This window comes from Typopeltis vanoorti, chromosome 2 (genome assembly GCF_054136105.1).
Source record: "Typopeltis vanoorti isolate ZY-2024b chromosome 2, IOZ_Tvanoo_1.0, whole genome shotgun sequence".
NCBI classification, from domain to species: Eukaryota; Metazoa; Arthropoda; class Arachnida; order Uropygi; family Thelyphonidae; genus Typopeltis; species Typopeltis vanoorti.
The window spans coordinates 54,672,239-54,684,490 of record NC_143550.1 but is presented as its reverse complement, the minus strand read 5'-3'; the positions used below and the strand labels follow the sequence as shown (position 1 = coordinate 54,684,490).

Below are 12,252 nucleotides of genomic sequence, written 5' to 3'. Positions count from 1 at the left end.
TAACAGCACTTAAAATGTAAATTGCAACTTGTCATGCACTTCTACATTATGAGTTTCATGTATTGTTTTTTTGTGCCATACTGTACTATCATGAAACTCATAATGTAGAAGAAGTGCATGACAAGTTGCAATTTACATTTTAAGTGCTGTTATTTATGGTAAATTTTTCTTAACTATATACTGATCAAAAATTTCATATTTAATTCAATTTTCATAAAAAAAAAAAAGATAGAAAAGCAAAAGAAGATTTTATTTTTTTTTGAATAACTACAATGATATATGTTATGGTGTAAATGGATTTATTAACAAAGAAATATATGTTTGCATGATGATATGTACATACACAACTATCTGTGGAATCTTGGTCAAATAAAGCATTAACGATGGTAGATTATGTGTTCAAATTGAGCACTTTTTCTTTCAAGACAGGTTTCGTAGCACATGTGAAGGTTTTCTGTTATCTTGGAGAACAAGGGTTGGGGCATCTGCTAGACATATCATGTAATTTTATCCCTTAGTTAATCAATATTTGAAGGCAGGTCATAGTGGAAAAACCATTCCTTCAACATATCCCAAAGGCAACAAGTGATGTGAGATCAGGAGAATGTGAAGGGTGCAGGAATTCTGTGAGCCTCGAAATGAACTTCCCAGGGAAGTGTTCTGATAAATAGGCTCTAGAACTACGTGATATGCGACAGACTGCTCAGTCCTGTTGGAATACCTGTGTACAAAATGGAATGTTTTTTGCATGAACCAACACATTCTCAATGTAGCATTTGCTGTTCAAGGTCACAGTTACACCACCTCTTCAGTGAAGTAGAACTCAATTATGCCATTCCTAATCATACATGTTACACAATTATAGGTTTGATTCTAGTCACTGACTATATTTTTAAGCTTTTTTTTTCTTTCAACTAATATAATTAGTTGTTTTAGTTAATGTAATTCTAGGTTGTCGATCTTTGGTATGGATTTTTCTCCCAGAAGAAGCACAGGTTTTTTATCCTGCAATTCAGCAAAATTGACCACACACACAAATGTGTGTGTGTGTGTGAGTGCGTGCACACACACATACAATACAAATTTTATTTTATTTTATTTTATTTTTTTGTACTATGTACCTTTGGGGATCCCAATCGACAGAAATCAATTCAGCATTGGGAAACTAATAAATTGGTGAAAAGTACAGTATGGTCACTTTTACATGTTATAGGAACTTCTGGTGGATTTTGCAAAACACAACATTTTTGTACACTTCTATTTTTGATGTAATTTATCTATTACATGTGATCACGTGTCATGCTCTATCATACTTTTATAGTTCTGTCATATACTCACATGAATATAACAATAATTCATGCATTTTTTTTTTCCTTTAAAGGAAAAATAATATTTTGCGAATGTAGAATTATACTCTGTTGCCTAATTTTAATAGTGTTTTGTTTCACATCATGCTATTTGGTTGTATTGAAATAAATCCCTCTCTTTCAAAATGTTAATGGATTTCTTTTCTTTTAACCTTCAGACTTATTTCTGTTGATATGTGCCAAATTGAAGAAGATTCAAGTGTTGTAAATCTTAAACATCAACATCAGAAGGTGCCTAAAGCTAAACTCTATGAATGTTTTGAATTGTATTTTACAGAAGAAAAGGTAACTATTTGTGATTTCATTCATAATTTTAGGTTAATATTGCAATTTTTTTTATCTAAATTTTTTATGTCTATTTTTGGATATTAACTTTAAAAGCACCTGACTTTCATTGTGAGAAGAAAAAGCAATAGGATCAGTTTCTGGAATGAATTAGATCTGCTCAAGCTGTAACATGTATTTAATTCTGCTTAACTGATTATATAATCAATAAAGGGTCACTTAAGGATCAAAGCTAGATATCTGGTAAGAGACCTCCACATGGCTGTAAGCAATGCAGAGAATCCGCAAACCTTTTGACCCAGTGGCCATTCATTAAATTAAAGATACTAAGAAATTATAAATTATATTCTTGGAATGGCTTCACATCAATTGCCTTAGTATCCATAATGCAACAGACATATCTTTACAGGCATGTATTGTATTGTGCATAATGGGAGTGGCCACTACCTGTTACAATAGCTGACAGTGAAATGTCAGCTATTGGAACAACCTCACACAAATCTTCAATTTGTGTGAGGTTGTTGCAATAGCTGTTGTTCCAATGTTCATAGAAAAGAGGTGGAGTTAGTTGGGGAACTATAGAAATACCATGTGACCATTATTGCTGTTACTAAGATGAAAACAAAAACAGGTGAGATTCTTTCTAAATAATGACTACAAAAAGATTATATTCAGGCAGTAGTGATCAGGGAAGTGAGCACTAGTTATAGTATTGAACACTAATTATGAAGATGAACTTTTTAAATGACAAGCAGTTTAAATTAGGGTAATGTCAGCAGATTTTGAAAATGGGAGATTGGACAGTGTATGCGTACCTGTGGTCCCACCATATTAATTCTTGATGTTGCATTGAGAACTGCCACTCTTGTAATGCCAACTCCAACTCTCTTGTCCATCTTTATCATTTCCAAATCACTATTGTTTGAGGTTGTTCCAATAGCTGACATTTCACTGTCAGCTATTGTAACAGGTAGTGGCCCCTCCCATTATGCACAATATAATACATGCATGTAAGGATATGTCCGTTGCATTATGGATACTAAGGCAATTGATGTGAAGCCATTCCAAAAATATAATTTCTTAATATCTTTAATTTAATGAATGGACACTGGGTCAAAAGGCTTGTGGATTCTCTGCATTGCTTACAGGCCATGTGGAGAAAATGGGAGATTGGACAGTGTATACGTACCTGTGGTCCCACCATATTAATTCTTGATGTTGCATTGAGAACTGCCACTCTTGTAATGCCAACTCCAACTCTCTTGTCCATCTTTATCATTCCCAAATCACTATTGTTGTTATATGCCACCAGTTATTTCCAACTTTTGATGGCTTTGTGAACATAAGCTTCGTCCACTTGGTCTTTTGTCTTTACCTTCAGCAGTTGTAATTTCATGAGGGAAAGGCATATACAGCCATTTTCTTAGACTTAGCGAAGGCATTTGACAGGGTGCCACATGATAAGCTGATATTTAAGTTGCAGCACATGGATCTGGATGCCAGATTGGTCAACTGGATTCAGGATTGGCTGTCCGATAGGTATCAGAGAGTTGTGTATGGTGGGGCAGTTTCAAGGAGGCAGAGGGTTATAAGTGGGGTCCCACAGGGCTCAGTACTGGGACCTATATTGTTTAATCTTTATATCAGTGACATTGTCACTGGATTGCAAGGGGATATTCAGTTGTTTGTGGATGATGCAAAACTGGGAAGGATTATTAGTAATAGTGCAGATGTAGGAGCTCTGCAAGAGGATTTGAATAAGCTAGATAGATGGGCAAATGAATGGCGGTATTAGTTTAATGCAGCAAAATGTAAGGTCTTGAGGTTTGGGAAACATCGATGGGACGTTGCATACTCTATGGGAGGAGTTATACTGGAGTAAGTAGGGGAGATGAGAGCTGGGGTTGATGATTGATAGAAACCTTAAATTTAGGGGACATATTGCAAAGGTGGTGAGGGTAACAGAGAGGATTGCTGCAATAATGAGAAGGACACTGACCTGCAGAGGATAAAAGGGTTATCATTCCGTTGTATAAGACTCTGATCAGACCATACTTAAACTATTGTTCTCAGATTTGGTCCCCAGGATTTGAAGGGGATAAATTAACTGTGGAAAGGATACAAAGGCGGATAACAAAGATGGTTTCAGGACTGTACAATGTTAGTTATGAGGATCGGCTGAGGGAATGTGGACTGCAGAGTTTGGTGGATAGAAGAAGGAGAGGTGATATGATTGAGACTTTTAAACTGTTGAGAGGTGGTTACAGGGTTGACACTGGGGAGGTCTTTCGCTTGGTTGAACGGCAGGGGGGGTGAGGACAAGGGGCCATCCCTGGAAGTTACGAAAGGAAACTGTGAGCAAGAGGGTGGGGAGTGGTTTCTTTGCATGGAGGGTGGTTCAACCATGGAATACATTGCCTGATGGAGTGGTGAGAGTGGGAGCGGTCGATGAGTTTAAGGAGTGGTATGATAGCCTTTGTGTTTCTTAGGGGGGGGGACCCTCGATGAGTCTTGATAGACTTTGTGTTTCTTAGGAAGGACCTCCCACGATGAGTCTTTTGACTCCATGGAGACCTGGATAATAATAATAATAATAATAATAATAATAATAATAATTGCATAAGAGTGTTGATAGAATGGAAGTGTCAAACTATAGGCTAGGTTGTATTTCTTTTGTAGTTAAAATTTTAGAGAAATTAGTGGGAGATCATTTACAACATTTGGCAGGTGGTGGTTGTCATTTTTAAGGTCAGCATGGAATTGTTAAGAGTTGCTCTTGTGTTAGTCATCTAATTGCCGCAGTTGATGAGGGAAAGGCACATACTGCCATTTTTTTGAATTTTACGAAAGCCTTTGACAGTGTCCCACATGATCAGCTGATATTTAAGTTATAGCAAATGGGTTTGCATATCAGGTTAGTAAACTGGATTGGGGATTATCTGTCTGATAGATATCAGAGTGTATGAGGGAGCAGTATCAAGGAAGCAGAAGGTTACAAGTGGAGACTCTCAGGGCTCAATACTGGGACCTGTATTGCTTAACCTTCATATCAATGGATTGCAGGAAGATATTTAATTCTTTGCAGTGGATATGAGGTTGGGAAGTGTTACATCTCTGTATTTTCATTTCCTTATTAGAGTACGTATTTAAGTATGATCCAAATCGATCCAGTCTTCTCTATATCCTTCTACCTTAATTTTATATCTTTCTCCTTAATATATAACCTGGTTTGGCTCCTAGGGATATTTCCTCTTCAAAAACTGGCAAATTTATATTTTAACTGCACCAGCCAGCTTCCTATAACAAGAATATAATTCAAACTCAGGGAAATATTCCTAGGTTTTAGCATATACGTTAATCTAGAATTCACACACAAGTATATAGATCTCGGTACCTTGCAGTCGTGACCTAAGATCTAATCTCAATTATAATTATCTAAACTCCTTCCCGCTATTTGGTTCTATTTTCACAAGTGGTAGTTTGACACCTCGAATTCAGGCAAGACTCAGGTTCAAGTAACAAAACATGTTTAATAATGCTAAAAGACAGGTACATTAAATCTTGTATTAAGTTATCAAAACTTCTGAATTGCTAGCTAAGTGAATGTCTTATGCTAAGCTATACAAACTGTTCAATACTAATCTAACCTTTTTACATAAACTGACATGCAAAATCATGTAATACAAATGGATAATTAAACAACGTCGCACTCAAGTCGAGTTCCTTCATTCACATTTACTTTAAATAGATATTTCACGACTCATTTCTCTCTTAGTTAAATTTACTCAATTAACAAAAGCATTTTCACTACTTCAATCATATACAAGTTAGAGATTTATCCTATACAATTCTTTGTCTAATAGAATTGGCTGTATTAATTACTCTATCCTATCAAAGTTCTCTAAAATGTCCTCAGTCTTCCTTTATCAAGACACAAATTCTACCTTCAAACAATCTCAAGATATAAAACAAAAGGATCTTTACTTTACCAAGTCCCTCCGAAGGTCTATGTGTTGCTCGGGTCATCCTTCGTCTTGGCTGGTTCTGGATCAGGTCTCGTGACTGAGTTGTTCCGTTCTCTGCTGCTGGACACAAATCAGGAAATGGCTGGAACTACGAGCCTTCTCTGCTTGCTCGGGTGGGTCATTCAGCGTTTGGCACCATTCTGCATGAGCTGTTGATTCTCGTACGGGTCTCCGCAGAATACCTCTCAGCACAAGTCATGAATACGGCCGGCTGTCCATCGACATAGCACCCTCAGCTTGTCCTATCTCCGATCACTTGTTGAGAGTCCTCGATCTCCAAAATCTCAGAAGAAAACAGAAAAAAGCCTAGAGCTTGGCGCATATTGCCTTAAATATTCTTTCTCAGTGCCCTCTTTTTCTGTATTGTTTTTTCATACGATCCATAACTTACATCGCCCTTAGGTTGATCCCTTGCTTTCCCTCCTTGCTATTAGGTGTTGTTTTCGAGGAAAGGTGCTTACGTCAGCCTTCGGCGTTACGACAGGCACTTGTGACTTAGACATGACCGTTGATCCTATTAGTCATTTCTTCCCTGGCAACTTACGATTTTTTTGATAGCTTAATAATACATAATTTAAGTATTATTCCTTTACATGTAATGCTAATCTGACATAATTCCTGATTTTAGCTTTCCGTTTGACAATAAATAATTCCAATACATTACACATACTGATATACACTTTCACATACAACAACTTAGGTGTTTGTTATGTTGAATTTTTTCTTGACAATTATTCATAAGACTATTACACTTTTTTATAAAATCTTTATCAAGTAGCTTTATTTTTATCCTCCTACATGTTTCGCCAATCTGTTTCTATTGGCATCCTCAGGGAATACAAATCAGTAAGCACAAAATGAAGGTTACAGACTAGGTTATAACCGATGGTTCTAAATCATACAAAAAATTGGTATTGTGCGTGACAGTGTGCGTGTCTCGTTAACGTGATTTATTCGTGATGACTCATGACGTAATTGTTATGAAAGTTCATTTCTTTGATGTTTAATGATCTGATAAAAGTTTTCCAAATTTATGGTAAAATTAGACCTTGATTCTTGTTTAGGTTTTCAGTTTTACGGGCGACTGTAGCTGCTTCTTTAAAGGTTCTTGAATGGTAGTTATCTTCTATGTATGGCATAAGGCTCTTATCCCACTCAATGTGATGGTTAGTAGAGGCAAAGTGGCATGAAAGGCCTGAAATGTCTTGTCTGTTATTTCTGACATATCCTATGTGTTCTTTCTTTCTCGTTTCGAAGCTTCTAGATGTCTGACCTACGTAACTAATACCACATGAGCAAGGAATATTATATACTCCAGAGTATTTGTAGAATGGGTGAGGATCTTTCGGTGATCTTAAAAATTTCTGAATAGTATTGATTGGTTTGAATGCCACTCTGATCTTGTATGGTTTTAAAAGGTTAGCTAATTTTTTGGAAAGGTTGTTGACAAAAGGAATTGTAATTGTACTGATGTATTGGACGTCATCACGTTGTCGATGTGGTATATCAGTAAATAGAATCTTGTTATAGAGTCTTTTAGGGTAACCATTTAAAGAAAGTTCTCTGGATATTGTAGTTAATTCCGTTAGTAGGTCATCCTTGTCTGTCGTATACTGTATAGCTCTTTTCTTGAGACTATGGATAATGCTAAGTTTCTGAGCTATGTGATGAGCTGAGTTGAAATGGAGGTAACGTCCAGTATTTGTAGGTTTTCTGTATACAGATAGGTTGATACTATTATTGGATTGTTTCTTTATTAAAATGTCAAGGAATGGCAGTTTTTTTATCTTTTTCCATTTCTAATGTGAATTTGATGGTATTGTGGAAACTATTGATTTGGTTGAGGTAATTCATTATTTCTTCTTTTGTATGATCCCAAATGATAAAGATGTCATCTACATATCTGTACCAAATTTTCAGTTTTGGAAAGATCTGGGTTAAGATTTTTTTCTCTAGATCTTCCATGAATAAGTCAGCACAAGGAGGTGAGAGGGGACTACCCATAGCTAATCCAGTGAGTTGTTTGTAGATCGTTTCTTGCCAAATGAAATAGTTAGAAGTTAAACAGTGATTGAACAAAGTAGTGATGTTTCTTGGGAACAATTTGTCTAAGATGTTGATGACTTCAACCACTGGAATGTTAGTAAACAGAGATGTGATGTCCAGGCTTGCTAGTATATCCTCTTCAAAAATAGGGATGTTTTTTATTTTATCTATAAAATGTTTTGAGTTTTTAATATAAGTATCCGAGACGTGAATGTGTTGTTGTAAAATCTTCGCAAGATACTTGGATAGTTGGTAAGTGGGAGAATAGATTCCATCAACTATTAAGTAAACCTGAGATCTCTATCCTCAAAAAAGGTTTCAACTTTGCTTTAAAACCCACTGTCATTCCTAAAATAGAGTTCATCTGCAACTTAGAAAAAGCCTTCTCATTACTACCAGCTCCAACAGCTAATGATTTGCGATTAAAAAGCAGCATAATCCTTTCAGCTCAGTCAAGATCTCCTAACACCAACTCTAACCAAATGGAAAGAAGAACGCTTCTCAAATTAAGGAATAATAAAGATATCATCATACTCAAAGCCGACAAAGGTAATAATACAGTTATATTAAATACTTCAGATTATAAAGAAAAAATTAAAAATCTATTATCTGACAGGTCTGTATATGAAGTTCTCAGTAGAGATCCTACCACTAAAAATCATAATGACACCAATGAATTATTACGTGGAATGAATAATTGGCCTATAGAAATTATAAAAAAATTAAAATCTATGCACCCACTTACTCCTAGATTGTATGGCCTTCCAAAAATTCACAAAGAAGGTATTCCATTACGTCCAATAGTTGATGGAATCTATTCTTGACTGATCTTGACTGAGCTGAAAGGATTATGCTGCTTTTTAATCGCAAATCATTAGCTGTTGGAGCTGGTAGTAATGAGAAGGCTTTTTCTAAGTTGCAGATGAACTCTATTTTAGGAATGACAGTGGGTTTTAAAGCAAAGTTGAAACCTTTTTTGAGGATAGAGATCTCAGGTTTACTTAATAGTTGATGGAATCTATTCTCCCACTTACCAACTATCCAAGTATCTTGCGAAGATTTTACAACAACACATTCACGTCTCGGATACCTATATTAAAAACTCAAAACATTTTATAGATAAAATAAAAAACATCCCTATTTTTGAAGAGGATATACTAGCAAGCCTGGACATCACATCTCTGTTTACTAACATTCCAGTGGTTGAAATCATCAACATCTTAGACAAATTGTTCCCAAGAAACATCACTACTTTGTTCAATCACTGTTTAACTTCTAACTATTTCATTTGGCAAGAAACGATCTACAAACAACTCACTGGATTAGCTATGGGTAGTCCCCTCTCACCTCCTTGTGCTGACTTATTCATGGAAGATCTAGAGAAAAAAATCTTAACCCAGATCTTTCCAAAACCGAAAATTTGGTACAGATATGTAGATGACATCTTTATCATTTGGGATCATACAAAAGAAGAAATAATGAATTACCTCAACCAAATCAATAGTTTCCACAATACCATCAAATTCACATTAGAAATGGAAAAAGATAAAAAACTGCCATTCCTTGACATTTTAATAAAGAAACAATCCAATAATAGTATCAACCTATCTGTATACAGAAAACCTACAAATACTGGACGTTACCTCCATTTCAACTCAGCTCATCACATAGCTCAGAAACTTAGCATTATCCATAGTCTCAAGAAAAGAGCTATACAGTATACGACAGACAAGGATGACCTACTAACGGAATTAACCACAATATCCAGAGAACTTTCTTTAAATGGTTACCCTAAAAGACTCTATAACAAGATTCTATTTACTGATATACCACATCGACAACGTGATGACGTCCAATACATCAGTACAATTACAATTCCTTTTGTCAACAACCTTTCCAAAAAATTAGCTAACCTTTTAAAACCATACAAGATCAGAGTTGCATTCAAACCAATCAATACTATTCGGAAATTTTTAAGATCACCGAAAGATCCTCACCCATTCTACAAATACTCTGTAGTATATAATATTCCTTGCTCATGTGGTATTAGTTACGTAGGTCAGACATCTAGAAGCTTCGAAACGAGAAAGAAAGAACAGATAGGATATGTCAGAAATAACAGACAAGACATTTCAGGCCTTTCATGCCACTTTGCCTCTACTAACCATCACATTGAGTGGGATAAGAGCCTTATGCCATACATAGAAGATAACTACCATTCAAGAACCTTTAAAGAAGCAGCTACAGTTGCCCGTAAAACTGAAAACCTAAACAAGAATCAAGGTCTAATTTTACCATAAATTTGGAAAACTTTTATCAGATCATTAAACATCAAAGAAATGAACTTTCATAACAATTACGTCATGAGTCATCACGAATAAATCACGTTAACGAGACACGCACATTGTCACGCACAATACCAATTTTTTGTATGATTTAGAACCATCGGTTATAACCTAGTCTGTAACCTTCATTTTGTGCTTACTGATTTGTATTCCCTGAGGATGCCAATAGAAACAGATTGGCGAAACATGTAGGAGGATAAAAATAAAGCTACTTGATAAAGATTTTATAAAAAAGTGTAATAGTCTTATAACTTAGGTGTTTCTCACCTTCTGCTGGTAAGCAGGTATTATGCAAATTTCTTTGTTATTTTGTACAGCTTACATGTTAGATCCTGAATGAATAACTTGTCAAAGAAGTTCTCCATTCAATATCTAACAGAAGAGTTTTAGTAATAGTGCTGATGCGGTAGCCTTTCAGGATTTCAGTAAGCTTGACAGATAGACAGAGGACATGTAGACTGCAGAGTTTGGTCAATAGAAGAAGGAAAGGTGATATGATTGAGACATTTAAACTGTTGAGAAGTAGTTACAAGGTTGACACTGGGAAATCTTTTCATATGGTAGATCAATTATTATTATTATTATTATTATTATTAATAAAGGATTAATATTTTTTATCATATAATTTATCACAGGAAGTTACAAATGAAAACAGTGAGCAGGAGGGTGAGGAGTGACTTTTTTTTGTGTGTGCACATTGGTTGGACCGTGGAATGCATTGCCTGATAGGGTGGTGATACAAACAGTGAAGGAGTTTAAGGAATAGTATGATATATTTTTGTGTTGTTTAAGATGGGCCTCCCACAATGAGTCTTATGTTGTGGAGGTGAATAATATTAAATGATAATAGTAAACTGTTTTGCTGTCTTTTTCTCCCTCTCATGTTCCTCAGTCTTCTCTAACATGACTGCTTTTTTTTTTATGCAAACAAATGATTCATTTGCTCCTATAATATGTCTAAAATACATTAACTTCTGCTTAGCAATCAGTACTTCTGTCTTTACATTCACTAAACTTTCTTGCTGGTCATGCTTGCCCAGCATTCTTATACTACACTATACTACACTGATCTTTCACTCTTCACTTCTAAATATACTTAGATAGATACTCAAAATATACATTGCTTATGTTAATATTCAGAGCAGACTGTAGGATCTCAAACAAATTATAACCTCACATTTAGCAAAATTGATTTGGCACCTTCATTTATCTACTTGTGCCAGATCTTCTGCATACAATATTATACTAAATTCATTATTAATAACTCTTTTATATCATCACCAAACTAACAAATATCTCTCATGTTAGACAGTTTGATAGAGAAATTTCAAGAACAAAATAACTTTTAGATTAAAGTTGTACTCTGTATTTCAACAATTTCATCATGATAATCACTGGAAGTAATGGAGCACAAGTGCACAGCACAAACAGATCTAATAAGGGTTAATACATTCAGATATCTAGCTAATGTTTAGCCTTACATCTAGCAAAAAACATCATGATATAAATAAATGAATAAAATCAAAAACCCTAATAAAAGATGGATATAATGCATGCATGCTCCTGAACAGACTTCATAATTCTTTATAGCATTGCAGTACTAAGCAAACTCTTATGCTGAAGATTGTATTCTCATAAACACTCATTCACTTTCAAAACTTTGTTTCAAAGGCAAACATTGTTTTATTATTTGATTATAAACAATAATGGATATTTATCACCCTTTCTTTTAATGGTTTTTGATTCCAAATGAAGTATTTTCTTCAGTAGTCATAAATAAATAAAATAATAAACAAATAACAAGAATTAAATAACAAAGATTAAATAACTTTACATTAAACAACAAAAAAATTTGAAAAGCATGAAGTTTTCCTGTTTAAACTAGAATATTGTTCACTTGCATATAAATTATATCTGAAAACTTCTGATTTATAGAATAATGGAGTTCAGATTTCATTTATAGACCTTCTAACTACCATTTTGGTTCAGTAGAATTCTCTTTCCAACTTTGTGTGAAGTAGCTAACTTCTATTTATTAAATGTTGTTTGGAGAAGTTCTAACCTAAATTTTGTTTATATACTGTCTAGGACTGGTGTAGAAGCTGTTATTTTATTTTTCCAGTTAATTTTATCGGTAGGTCTCCAGAGAAAGCCAGGCTTGTTAATGGCTTTTTCTCCTTTTTG

The 12,252-nt window shown here is 34.8% G+C and overlaps 1 protein-coding gene across 1 annotated transcript in view; it reads left to right on the top strand.

Annotated features, from left to right (window-relative positions):
* Positions 1 to 12,252, top strand: part of LOC150109022 (ubiquitin carboxyl-terminal hydrolase 31-like) — a 240,241-nt gene that overhangs the window by 207,600 nt on the left and 20,389 nt on the right. The window contains exon 8 of the mRNA XM_090401494.1: positions 1,526 to 1,652. Coding sequence (XP_090257620.1) covers positions 1,526 to 1,652 — 127 coding nt within the window. The remainder of the gene's footprint in view (positions 1 to 1,525; positions 1,653 to 12,252) is intronic.